The sequence below is a fragment of the Podarcis bocagei genome (genome assembly GCF_964188305.1).
Source record: "Podarcis bocagei genome assembly, chromosome: 6".
NCBI classification, from domain to species: domain Eukaryota; kingdom Metazoa; phylum Chordata; class Lepidosauria; order Squamata; family Lacertidae; genus Podarcis; species Podarcis bocagei.
In genome coordinates, this window is record NC_138130.1 from 11,317,486 (window position 1) to 11,331,525 (window position 14,040).

At 42.2% G+C, this 14,040-nt stretch overlaps 1 protein-coding gene across 13 annotated transcripts in view; it reads right to left on the minus strand.

Annotated features, from left to right (window-relative positions):
- Positions 1-1,984: 1,984 nt before the first annotated feature.
- The window catches only part of MYCBP2 (MYC binding protein 2), a 144,708-nt gene continuing 132,652 nt past the window's right edge, over positions 1,985-14,040 (minus strand). For all 13 annotated transcript variants that reach the window (XM_081198188.1, XM_081198189.1, XM_081198187.1 and 10 more), the window contains 9 exons: positions 12,653-12,781; positions 12,380-12,512; positions 10,612-10,715; positions 8,692-8,880; positions 7,610-7,717; positions 6,315-6,524; positions 3,862-3,969; positions 3,576-3,741; positions 1,985-2,787 (listed from right to left, as the gene is read on the minus strand). In XM_081198188.1, coding sequence (XP_081054314.1) covers positions 2,672-2,787; positions 3,576-3,741; positions 3,862-3,969; positions 6,315-6,524; positions 7,610-7,717; positions 8,692-8,880; positions 10,612-10,715; positions 12,380-12,512; positions 12,653-12,781 — 1,263 coding nt within the window. In that variant the 3' untranslated portion in view covers positions 1,985-2,671. The remainder of the gene's footprint in view (positions 2,788-3,575; positions 3,742-3,861; positions 3,970-6,314; positions 6,525-7,609; positions 7,718-8,691; positions 8,881-10,611; positions 10,716-12,379; positions 12,513-12,652; positions 12,782-14,040) is intronic.

Genomic DNA, 14,040 nt, shown 5'->3' on the forward strand with positions numbered 1-14,040 from the left:
TAGTTGCTAACATTTTGACTACTGTATGCAGTTCTTAACCTTGATGCTTCCACCACAAAATATGGCTTGCCCAGTACTTTAAGAAAAGTGTGCCATGATATATGTGCAGAGTGCAGTTGTCTCCTCTTTAAAAAAAATAAAAAATCAGTTATTTTCTGCAACACCAATGGAAGAGCTTTCATGTATGAGGGCCCAAGTGTGATTTTTTTCAGACACATTTGACTCCAGACCTCGTTTAGAAATTAAGCTGTACAGTTTTTGAATTCATGGATCGTTTACATCTATGCTAAACACGACAAAAACTTTTACAATGCAAGGAAAGCTTGCTTCCAGTTGTGTGCAGCTCCCCACCCCCACCCCAAAAAGAATCAATTTAACTATTCATTATCCAAACACTTTTTAAATTAAAAGAACAGAGTATTCCAGCCAATAGACAAAATGGTTATGTTTGAATGAGGCCACATCAGAGCACAGGAGAAGATATTTGAAATGCATGGCTCAGTCCTGAAAATGTGAAGTAGTAATCTCTGCTTATGTGTGGAGCTCATCACACCAGACTGATCATGATCAGCCTCTGTTGTGTCTGAATTTGGAGAAAATATCTTCCAGGTTTCAGAAGACAGGCTCAGAGACAGAAGCCAAATTTTCATTGTAGAAATTCACTGACCAAATCACAAAAGAAGCTAGAAACAACAGTGACAGCACTTTCCTCCATTTGTGTGTGTTCCAAAATATATCCACTACTACGGAATAGGCTTTTTCCAGAGTGCTCAACTTCCTAATGTTGATTTCAGGCACCCTGGAATAATATCCCACTAATTTGTACCTAGGATGCTTCAATAATAATAATAATAATAATAATAATAATAATAATAATAATAATAATAATAATAATAATTTATTATTTATACCCCGCCCCATCTGGCTGGGTTTCCCCAGCCACTCTGGGCGGCTTCCAACAAAAGATTAAAATTACATTAAAACATGGGCGTTTGATGGTTTCCTGAGTGCCTGACATGCATCAGAGGGATACAAGCATCCTGGAGAATGAGAGATTTGTAGACCATGAGGGTCATCTAGTTCAACCCCCTAGAATATAGGAATCTGTTTGCCCAAAGTAGAGCTTAAAACCAGGACCCTGAGATTAAGAGTCTCATGCTCTACCAACTGAGCATTTTGAACACTGAGTGGGAAGATGGGTGGGGTGATGACTCCAGGAATACCCTTTATGAGTGAACTGATAAAACAGGGTTGTTTGGTTGAGGGGATGTTGTGGGAGGGGGTAAAGGTAAAGGGACCCCTGACCGTTAAGTTCAGTCGCAGACGACTCTGGGGTTGCGGCGCTCATCTCGCTTTACTGGCCGAGGGAGCCGGCGTACAGCTTCCAGGTCATGTGGCCAGCATGGCTAAGCCGCTTCTGGCGAACCAGAGCAGTGCACGGAAACACCGCTTACCTTCCCGCCAGAGCAGTACCTATTTATCTACTTGCACTTTGATGTGCTTTCGAACTGCTAGGTTGGCAGGAGCAGGGACCGAGCAACAGGAGCTCACCCCATCGTAGGGATTCAAACCCCCAATCTTCTGATCGGCAAGTCCTAGGCTCTGTGGGACGGGGTAATTTACAGTGATTACACAGCCCCCTCTTAAGAGAGTACAACAGCAAGAATTTCATGACTGTGTTCTTTTACAAACTTTGTACAGTTATCGACTGCATAGACTTTGGTCCTAAAACAACTTCATTTCAGAAGAGGAACCGAAATAACTCAGGACGCAGCAGGGCGGGAAGTTTTGTGGCATAAAATGATAAAGGGTGTGGTTTTTTTCTAGATTGAAAAGGAGTGTGTTTTATTTGCTAAAGTGCTGCGTCAAAATTGATAAGGAAAATAGAAGTGTTTTCTTACCACAGTAAGAACGCCCTTCAAATAAATTCATTTTCGATACAGTTAAGAGTTTCCACTCCCAAATAAAAGTTCTTTCACATTCATTAGACTTTCACTGTATAAAAATGTACAGCGGCTTTATTGACATGTACATTCCATTATGTTTACAGCTGCAAGATATGAGGCACACTCAGTATTGCACTTCATTAAAATTTCAGGCTCAAACATAACCCAGAAGTTTAAATGAAACTGCTGTTTACAATTTAGTAATTCTTATACAGGACAAACATTGATATTTTATATATACAGCGTGATACTGGTTACATTTATGCCTTCCTAACACTTTAATAACAGTCTAAGAAATAAACCAGAATATTCCTTTTTTTCCACCCCTACCCGTGATGCAGTTACAATTGTACAGGATTACAAAAAAGTCAGTATACAATAATCAACTTTTTCTTCATCTGATATCCAGCATCATTTGGAGTCCACGGAAACAGAGCCTCTTTGACAGCAATTATTTATTTGCAAGTGTCCAATGCTTTGTAGCTGATGCACGTAATGGCCACATGCAAACACCTCACAAGTTTTGATGTCTTGGGTCATAAATGTCACTTTCCCCAAAGCAAGGATTATGTACATGGTATTTGGCATCCATCTTCCCGTATTGTGTTCCTTTTTTCCTGTGTTATTCAAATGGTCCCATCCTCATTTTAATTGTGGTTTATAATGAACTCAGGACACTTGTGGGATGACAGCAGCTTTGCTCTGGCAAATTAAAGGACTATGGACTAAAAAGTATGTGCATTTCTGCAGACGCCACAGCCTAGTGCAAATTCCTCGCCAGTAGGTGGATGGACTACATGAAGGGGACATTCTGTTCCTTCAAGCTGCTTGCCCTTGGGACCTGCAAAAAGGTTTAAGAAGACCAAACAAAATCTGTAAAACATTGCACAAGCACCGAGAAATTTATAAAGCTACACCACTGAAGGGTTCAAATCTTTATGCTAAAGGTAACCCACCCATCCAACCAAATTGAGAGAGAGAGAGAGAGAGAGATCTGACCATATTGTGCATGGTGCCTCTCTTCTTGTGGAAAGAAAGCTGTAAGAATCACCTGGCATGAGTAAAAATTGAACACTGACAAATCAGGAGACATGCTAAACCAAAGGTTTACACAGGGGGCAAGCATTTAACACGAACCTCTTGTCAGAAGGGAGTTGAAGGGAACCACAAAAAGTCTATACTTTGTGGTCTTGGAGACTAAGAAAACCTCAACATTGAATTTATGGCTTCCTAAAGGGTTTATGTTACTTCCCCCCCTTCCGCCCCCCTGTTTTCTTGACCCAGGAACACTGATCACACATTATAGGATGTTTGTAATTTCTGTTCTTCATGCATGTACCAAAAGGCACTGTGAAATTTGTTTGAGAAGGGAGGGGACCATTTTGCTACTGGTTTTAATCTGATCGCTTTGCTTATTTGGGGGGAATAAAACATCTGATATTATTTTCAAATAACTCAGCTTCCATGCATAAAACTGAACATAATTATGAAAATCTGAACAGGAAATACTAATCTGTGCAAGGATCTGTTGTAGCAGATCCTGCTTAAAGACTATCTGGCATGCTACCTACTTTTCCAAGAGTTTAAAGCTATTCCAAGATACCTTTAACTACCATTTTAAAATGTTACCTGCAGGACAATGTGGAAGTTCTTCTTTAGGAATGCTAGTCATTCTTTGGAAGTCGTCATGACAAGCATTGCAAAAATGGGTTGTCCCAAAGCAAAAAAACACAGCCACTGAGCAGCAATAACGACATTTGTACTCTAGAAAATCTGTACCATGTTTAGGACACATCTGTGAAAAAAGGGGGAAAACCACAGGTTAAGCTAACTAGCATGAGTTAAAAACTGTTTTCCTTTGTACATTTGTGGTGGTGGTGTTTTTAAAAAAAGCAAAGCAAAAGTGTTTTCCTACCTGAGCCCGTGAAACATCAGAGCAGGCACCACAGATGAGCTCTCTAGGATCATAGTCATCTCCCTGGCCAGCCTCAGCATCACAACGTGCTTCTCCACCAAAATAGGCCTAAAAGGGAAAACATAAAAAAGACTATCAGGACATGGAAAACTGAAGACAGTACAGTGGTACCTCGGGTTAAGTACGTAAGTAATTCGTTCCGGAGGTCCGTACTTAACCTGAAACTGTTCTTAACCTGAAGCACCACTTTAGCTAATGGGACCTCCTGCTGCTGCCGCGCCGCCGGAGCCCGATTTCTGTTCTCTTCCTGAAGCAAAGTTCTTAACCTGAGGTAATATTTCTGGGTTAGCAAAGTCTGTAACCTGAAGCGTATGTAACCTGAAGCGTATGTAACCCGAGGTACCACTGTACAGTTCATTTACAGCATCTCAGAAGTAAATTGATTTGCAAAGAGGAACAGATGAAATGTTCTTAGTATATAATAATATTTTTCCATGTGTGTATCTATAGATCTCAAGCATAAGGGTGGTTCACTAATGGTGAAGTCTTACATTTACCTGGCTAATTTTGGATGTGCTAACAATTAAAGCAGAGGGTTTCTACATTTCAACATCCTTGTTTGGGGGTGGAGGGGGGTTTGTGAGGGATAGCAAGTAGTCAGGATGTCGTTTCATAAGAAACAGAGCATGAATGGGAAACCAGTGGCCCCTCCAGATGCTGGAAGAAAGAGTTCTTGCTTACTTCCTCTAGTCACTTCTACCTTTCTGAAAAAATGTCCCCCAAAAGATGTCACTGTTCAGAAAGAGGAGGTGCCTGTAACCAGGAGCTGAAGAAAAGAGAGCTGCTGAAGTTTACATTATTAATTGAAAATTACCAGTAGAGGGCTGCAAGTCTTTTAAATGCCTATTTCAAAAATAAAGCTGGAATTGAAAAGGTACAATCATGGAATTAGGTTCTAAAATATTTTTGCACAGTTTAGATCAGCTTTTTACCATGCATGGAAGATTGTATAATAATAATAATAATAATAATAATAATAATAATAATAATAATAATAATAATAATAATTTATTATTTATACCCCACCCATCTGGCTGGGCCTCCCCAGCCACTCTGGGCGGCTTCCATAGAAACCAAAAATACAATAAAATATCACACGTTAAAAACATCCCTGAACAGGGCTGCCTTAAGATGTCCTCTGAATGTCAGGTAGTTGTTTATTGCTTTGACATCTGCTGGAAGGGCGTTCCACAGGGCGGGCGCCACTACCGAGAAGGCCCTCTGCCTGGTTCCCTGTAGCTTTGCTTCTCGCAGTGAGGGAACCGCCAGAAGGCCCTCGGCGCTGGACCTCAGCGTCCGGGCAGAATGATGGGGGTGGAGACGCTCCTTCAGGTATACTGGGCCGAGGCCATTTCTGGCACAACTGACAGAATCTTTTGCAGCACCAAAGTGACCTCTCCTGGGCAGTGTGCATGGGGGTCCTGGGCTGGCTAGAAGACAGGAACCGACTCTCGACCTTGCTGATGTGGTCCAGAGGAAAGCAAAGCTTGGCTGCAGGAGTTGCTGGAAGGAGGCATACAAGACGCCATCTAACCGTTTTAAGGACTCCACTACAGTCTTGTGTAGGGCTTACCGTATTTTTCGCTCTATAAAACGCACCTTTCCCCTCCTAAAAAGTAAGGGGAAATGTGTGTGCATCTTATGGAGTGAATGCAGGCAGGAGGCTCTGCTAAGCGCTCCCTTTAAGGAGCCGCGTGGAGCATGTGTGCGGCTCTTGGGGGCTTTTCCCCGAGGAGGGAGAAGGGCTGCCCTTCTCCCTCCTCGGGGAAAAGCCCCCAAGAGCCACACACACACTCCGTGTGCCCTTTAAAGGGAGCGCGGCTTTTGGGAGAGCCGGGAAAGGCTGTGCGCGGCCAAGCAAGAAGCCAGGACAGCCAGCGGGATCGTTGCGCAGCGATCCCGCTGGCTGTCCTGGCTTCTGGGATTCAGAATTTCCCCCCCTTGTTTTCCTCTTCTAAAAACTAGGTGCGTCTTATGGTCTGGTGTGTCTTATAGAGCCTAAAATACGGTACTCCTTAGCCTTTTCTTCCCCTGAAGATATCCTGCAAGGCAGCAGATACAGATTTTTCCTCGGGGTTTACTTCCAAAGCCTTTCTCACAAATGAGTGTGGCCGCAAGGCAGCAGAGGTTTAGGATCAGAGTGATTCTCCTAGATGGGCTACCTTCCCATGTTGACGAGTCCCATCTGCCCCTCTCTTCCCTTTACAGCATGTGCAGAAACCGCCTTCTTGACCATTGGGCCGACTGTTGGTCTCATCTGCTCAGTCCACCAGAGCCTGCCCTCTCATGCAGGGAACCTCCCTGACTCACCAAGGGTTGCAGACTCATACCAGCGTCTCAGCAATTTCCTAATCTGGTTAATCTGAACAATGGATCTAGGCCCCAGATCATACCTTTTTGCATTTGTAGCAAACATAATAAGCGTATCTGTTCATAGCGAAGCCAGCAGGGTCATTGTAAAACCGAACTCCGGGTGTTGTGATGGCCTCACTTTTGTGCAGTCCTTCATACTCCAGTCTCATCAGTGCTTTCCTCTTCACGTCTTCATAGAGCTCCTTGATTGGATCAAGCAAGTCCTTTAATACTGTATGATTAATTTTGTTCTGTTAAAAACCCATAGAAAAGAGGAGAGGGAAAATAAGCAATTTGTAAACAAGCATTTGGCAAAAATGAAGATTTTATTTGGCATGTAACTAATGAAAACCAACCCAAAGGTCCACACACATCAATTTTAAATAGCAAAATCCCTATCGACCAACATGGTAAGAGTCTCAACACTCCTGTCGAGAGAGCCTTTTCAGTGATGATGCCATGGTAAAAGAATATCTGGTGCCTACATTGTGGCCCTTTAAGTGCCCAGTGAAGTACTTTGTACTTTCCCAGCCTTTTAAATAATCTTTTAGTAATGTAACTCCTGAAATGTCCAAGATCTGCTGAGAAGCTTGCTGTACTGATTTTATTATTTGATGTTGTGTTTTTATGCTGTATTCTATATTTTAGTTTTATGGTTTTGATTTGTTTGTTTCTTATTGTTGTTGTGAGTCACCCAGAAAGCCTTGTTATTGGGTGACAAATAATTGCTGCTGATAGATGAAATGAGAAAACACCCATCAATGTTTAGAATAACATTTGTTAACAGCAAGTACACAAAAACAGAGGCAAGAAAATATTGTTTATTCCTTAAACATAGCTATTTTAATGTATTTAAAAGCCTCAGCACATATGACTGGTGTGACTGAAACATGTCAGTGATTTCCACAGTTCGAAATGTGCAATTTGTTTCACATTTCCTTCAAAGGGTGGTTGCTTCTTCTTGTTATATTATGTTAAATCACTAATTGTTCCCCATTTACTTCTTCCAAATCACACATACTCTGCATACACTGCTAACTTGAGCAGTTTCTAACATTTACTGTAATGGTCCAGAGATATAACTGTTGCACAAAGTTATTTTGGAGGTTATTTTCTATCAGACACACCAATTGTTTCTTAAATTCCCTGGAAGTTTATAGCATGCAAATCAATAATTTAGAATTTTTATCAAGCCCTTAATATTTCCTAGAAATGTTCTTAAAGACTATCCATTTCACATTGATTTCAATCCTGAAAATCGGATGAGCACATTTCTTGGCCCTTCAATATGGCTTGTTTCTCAAGGTATTAAAATAGCACTTGACCATTTGCTCACCTTGCAAATAGGGCAGGACATAAACCCAAATGTTATCCGTGGCCCAAGCCATCTGTTTTCTAAAACTCGGCAACAGCATTGCAAATGGAATATATGACTACAGTCCAACTGTAAAGAGGAAGATTTATCAATACATTAACAGAAATAATCCCTGGTATACACATATTAAGCTTTGCCTCAAAGCAGAAAAACCGCAAATCAGAAAAAAAAGTTTACTCTGATTATACAGTAAGAAAAAATGGGTGATACCCAACACAGTGTGAATGGGTGTCTGTTAGTACAACATAACTTCCGGTTTCTCCTCTCCAGCCACCTATGTACACTCAAAATATGTTCCAGAGAGTTGAAGACCCTCTGAAGCAGACCCTGAAATGTGGTGATGGAAGGGAGAAACAGGAAGCCACATTATGCTAGCACATTATGCTCAAGCCTGCAGACATAACTGGGTCTCACACAGTAGATAATTACAAAAAAGTTGTTAAAAGAACATCGTAGATAATAAAACAATGTAAACAAATACAACTAATAAAACACTGCAGTAAAATTATTCAGAGCCTAGAGCTAGGATTAAAAGATCCAACAGCTGCTTAAACTGACTTAGATTAGAAAAAGCTTGTGAAGGGCACATGCAATTTGCACAGAAGCCAGACATTTGGAATAAAAACTGATCGGGAGCAGAGTCAAGGATTGTGAATTCATGATAGAGATCATCCATATGAGATAACTTAAGGCATTAACTAGGTGACTTGGTAAAAGCACACTTGGAATGGGGTTGAAGCGATCATTAGGGTAAATTTCAGCACTGGATAAACCTGACAAAGGAAGACCACCTACTAAGCCTGTGAGTGGTACAAATGCAACTTGGAACCAAAGCAGGTTGGCAATGCTCTGAGAATTAGAACAGCAGAAATTTATTAGCAATTAACACCACCTGGAAAAGCAGCACAAAAACAGCAGCTCTAAATAGTTCACAGTTTACATGCTGGCATAAACGTGATTTCTACAAAGTTGCTCCCTGCTGATTAACTAGGAACCTCTGCGAATCAGCTAGAGTTTTTGTATATTAAACACAACATTCAAACCTGAATAGCCGGTGCTGCCGAAAGTGCCTCCGTGAAACAAATCATGCACATGTCATCAGCATCTTGCTTAAGGGTCGTGGTGCTCTTATCGCAACCATGCAAACAGGGCAAGCAATGCTCTTCATTCTTGACACCGCCACAGGGGTGACCACAAGGATGAGTCTTGCTGCAAGCTATCTTAGCGTACTCCTGTTAAAAACAGATGTAAACTAACATTATACACTCTCAGGTGGTTGGAGCCAATAATTTCAACTGTGCAGAGAGGAGAAAAAGTCCTGCCACAGATTTAACAGGTAACAGCAGTAGTAATTGTATTATATAGGAAGCTGCCTTACTGACTCAGTATGTCTCAGTACCGTATTGGCCTGAATATAAGCTGCACCCACAAATAAGCTGCACCTTTAAAATGGGGTGGGGGAGATAAAAAAGGCTGGTTGCGGGGGGGGGTTGCCTGTTCAGTCTGCTTTCAAACTGTCTCCTTACGGTAGCTCAGGGAGGCTTGGGAGCAGCAGGCGGGCTGCGTGCCGTTGCCCTGCACTCCCGGGCTGCTCTCTGGGCTCTTTGCCGGCGGTCTTCCCCCTTCTTTACAACGGTTCGGGGGAGGCTTGGGAGCCGCAGTCAGGACGGGCGCCCTTGTCCCGCACCCCTGATGGCTCTCGTGGGCAGCTGTTTCAGCAGCGATATCATAAGGTCGCAAATACAAGCCACACTTTAACTTTTCACGGTCGGAATTTGGAAAGAAAGTGTGGCTTATATTCAGGCCAAAACGGTAATTTCTTCTTCCCTTTGCTGGAATTGGTGCTTCAAGTGGGACAAGGGCATGGGGAAGGAGAGATGTACCTGGCAGGTGTGTGAGTGAACAATAATGATGGAAGAAGGCAAAATATGGGAATTATTTATCACCTCTGCACTTCCTTCTTTCAGTTCTGCATGCATTTCATTCCCTTCCCACTGCGTGAAAAATCCCTCTGTTGCAAACTGAAGAGGAGGGGAACCTATTCAATAAGGGGGTACTGGAACAGTACTGTTCTCTCTCGGTGCTTCTTGGTTATCTAAAAGAAGCTCAAAAGGATGATATCGCACTTTATACTAAGTTGCACCCTAAATGCTCATCCAGACCCTTTAAAATCTTCCAAGAAAGAAAATTCAGACCTTTCTTGTCTAACGAATGTTACTGCCCAAATAAATTATTAGAAAGTACTAAACCATGACTCCATCCTCTTTATGTTATCTTTTCAACACGCTTGGCACAAAATGTCCGTTTCTGGTACAGCTTTCATTGCCAAGCTAACTGAAGTACTAAGCTCTTAGAGCTCAGCTACACAATACAGATAAATGGATGCAAGATCAAGAAATGAGCTGCCGGAATGACTTCAAAACAGGTTAAGAAAAGGGTAATTTGGAGGATGACAGTGGGAGTACTAAAGCATTCCCCAGCCTTTCTGCCAAAATTTTCCTATCCCCTACCTGCAAGAAGAAGAAGAAGAAGAGTTTGGATTTGATATCCCGCCTTTCACTCCCTTTAAGGAGTCTCAAAGCGGCTAACATTCTCCTTTCCCTTCCTCCCCCACAACAAACACTCTGTGAGGTGAGTGGGGCTGAGAGACTTCAGAGAAGTGTGACTAGCCCACGGTCACCCAGCAGCTGCATGTGGAGGAGCGGAGACGCGAACCCGGTTCCCCAGATTACGAGACTACCGCTCTTAACCACTACACCACACTGGCTCTCTTGCAACCCTGGCAAACGCACGTACAGAAAGGTGTGGAAGTTTCAGCAAAGATGTTTTGCAATGAAGAAGCAGGTTGTTGGGTTTTCCTTATGTATGCGTGTGTGCAACCTGCGGACGAGCTCTCACATTACGGAATCAAAATAATGTGTCACTTATAAATGGGGTGGAAAGATTCAACAGTTCACACAGACCTGGCAATCGGCATCAGAACAGACACTGCCCACTGCTGATAATTCTGTTCCGTTTCTGCAGCCACAAAAACGGCACGCTTCAGAGCTGCTCGTAGTGGGTTTGCCTAGATCAAGAACAGGACACAAAGTTAGTACTCTTCACCTAATGTCTTCTTTCGTTATTATTGCCAAGGTGAGTGTTAATCATTTCACCAGAAGAAACAGGCATTGTACATACAGCTGTTAAGTAAAGCTGGCTATTGCAAAGGAAAGGGATCTACAGGTATGAAGGTGCCCTGTGTGGAAACAGTCTCGCTCCCTGAGATAATTTTCACTTGGAGGTGGCAGAGACTGAACTTGAGACCAGGCCTAGTACAGGACAATGCACTACATGAGAATGCATCACGATTCCTTCTCCTAATCCCAACAGCCTCATCCCCCTTGTCCTCCCCTGCCTCTCTGCTGCACACATTTATTCCTGACACAAGTGGTGGTGTAACCCACCCTGTGCCTCCTTCTGAGAAAGATAGGTAAAGGTAAAGGGACCCCTGACCATTAGGTCCAGTCGTGCCCAACTCCGGGGTTGTGGCACTCATCTCACTTTATTGGCCGAGGGAGTCGGCGTACAGCTTCCAGGTCATGTGGTCAGCATGACTAAGCCTCTTCTGGCAAACCAGAGCAGCGCACAGAAACGCTGTTTACCTTCCTGCTGGAGCGGTACCTATTTATCTACTTGCACTTTTGTCATGCTTTCGAGCTGCTAGGTTGGCAGGAGCAGGGACTGAGCAATGGGAGTTCACCCCGTCGCGAGGATTCGAACCGCCGACCTTCTGATTGGCAAGTCCTAGGCTCTGTGGTTTAACCCACAGCGCCACCCATGTCCCTTCCAAGAAAGATACCCTTTCTCAAAAACGAGGCATCGTGGGCAAGGTGACAGAGCGTGCCTGCGATGCCACAGTTCACTCATTAAAGCTAGCACAAAACTTTTATGCTCCTTTCAAGCTTTACATTAACTTTAAACAGTAATTTGGTGCTCTGGAAACCAATGGCAGCGACAGAGGAGAGGCACTCCCTGGATGACCTCAACCATGATGAACCAAAACGAGGCATGGAGGGGTGGGGAAGGGAAAGAAATCAAAGCACTGCAGCAGTGGTGGTGGCAGCTGGGCAGCCACAATTATGACAGCAGTTGGTGGCCCTGAAGGTGGCAGAGGTGGGACACATATAATTCACCACTCCTGCCTCATCTACTGCTAGGAACCTTCTGCATGGACCTGAGCCTAAACCTTCTCCAAAAGAGGTGCTTTCCACTGAACTATGAGCCAGAAGTAAATATTACCAGCATTACATAAGGGCTAATAATAATAATAATAATAATAATAATAATAATAATATTGATAGGGAAAGTGATAAGAATTTATATTTTTTAAAATTGACATTATCAACCCAACTTCTATTACCAAGTCTTGTGCAAATGATGCAAATTAAGCACATACAAATGATCTCTCCTTCCATTTTTATTTATTTTGCTTTGGTAGTACGCAGATCTCTGCAAGAGTTAGGATCAGCTCTTCAGCTTAGCTGAGTACTAAGCAGCATGTTTGCTTTATATAAAAAGTTCTGCTGCTTGAGTTGATGATCCAGTTAAAACTGTGCATAATGGAGACCTATGTGTTTCTTAGTAAATTAATTAACCCATGTTTTACAGAAAGTCAACGGAACATTTCATCTCATATTAGGGATTTATATTACCCTAACTATCCAAGGGATATATGAAAATACATCCTACCTGTTTGTTCTCTGAACTCTACCATAGCCTTCATGGTTTTAGAGTCTGCAAGAGCCATCAGCCAGAAAAGTTTGGTCCTACCACAACCTTCATGAAGATCAACCTTGATCGCTTCCTCCTCCTCTTTGAATACCTGTCAGATTTGGCCAAACACATATTAAACTGACAAAATCAAAGATCGTTCAAAGATACAATCTGGTGATATTTGTACATATGGATCTACGTTTCTACAAAATCATTTCGCCCTGAGAGGATGAAAACATCACACTTTACCTGTCTCTGATGAGACTTTGTTCGCCGATGGAGATGCAGGAATCTATCACAATCGGTACAGAGATTCCCACAGACGTTACATAGGATGATTGCAGCAGTTTCTCCATCATCATGGTTATCACACATAGGCTGATGGGGGGAAAGAGCAAATAGTTCAAGCCGATGGAAAATTTTCTTATTTTATCCAAAGAGGACGAAAAACTTATTTGTATTTCAATCACTTATATGCAGCAGCTTTTTAACATATAAAATGTTAATTATAAGCAGTAAGAGGTTCTCAGAATTACATTTTTTGAGGGGGTGGGAACCTCACCCCAATAATTTTAAAATTAAATTTTTTAAAAAAAATCAGAATGAGGTAGATAGGGAGCTTTATGGCACAGATATAACCAGGCTGTAATTTGTTGAACAACAGAACAGCGATTGTTTCAGCTTTCAAGTATCAAACAATATGATCCAATTAGAAAACTACCAGAACAATAATGTATATTTTTATATACTAAAATTTAAACCCCAAGTTGGATTGTAAAATGGTGCTGGGCACATTTTAATCTCCTCATTTCTTCCCCAGTGGCTGTTTTACAATACTTTAATTCAGTGGTTCTCAAAGGGTGTGGAACACCACGCTTGTGTGGCAGAAGAGGATGACAAGTGTGGCAGGAAGATTCAAGGCCAATCAAAGAAACATTTAAACCTTTCAGTGTACTATAGTTTAGCATAGTATATAAAAAAGGTTCATGTGCAGAATATGAGAGATATCTTTTCAAAATGAGAGCAAGAGCATCAAGTGATACCAAGAACAACCCTCGTTGTGACCCAGGACTGCTATGAGAATAGAGTGCTAGAGAAGACTAAAAAAAGACTGTCTTTCAGAGAAGCTTGTCTTCCATCTCCTTAACAGGGAAATTGAAAACCACTCACTAGGAGCATAAACTGACACTAATAGGAATCAGCGGCTTCAAAAATATAATAAATGTACTCCTGCTGGTAAAGGTGGAGAGGGGAATCCCCCCTTCTTTCCAGCCTTTTATTCTTGGGGGTGTCATTGTAAGATTGTACCCAATGTCTCTCATCAGCACCTTTAACAATAAGTAAATAAAAAGTGCACAAATCTTCTCCAACAAGTAACAAGTCTCCAACAAGCAACTGGCTGAGTCTACAGGAACACTTACAGTAGTGGGCACAAGAAGATAAAGTAAAGTGCAGGTATAAATATGAAGAAGACCTGCAGAAGGGACATGGAAAAGACTTAAGAGCCTTGGATAGAAGGTCACCAGGTTGATGGACTAGATGGAAGGGATAGAAAGGACTGATAAAACCCGAGACCAGGAAGAAGAGACGATGGATGAAGATTGGAAGAAAGTTTTAAAAATTCATTTAGAAAATGA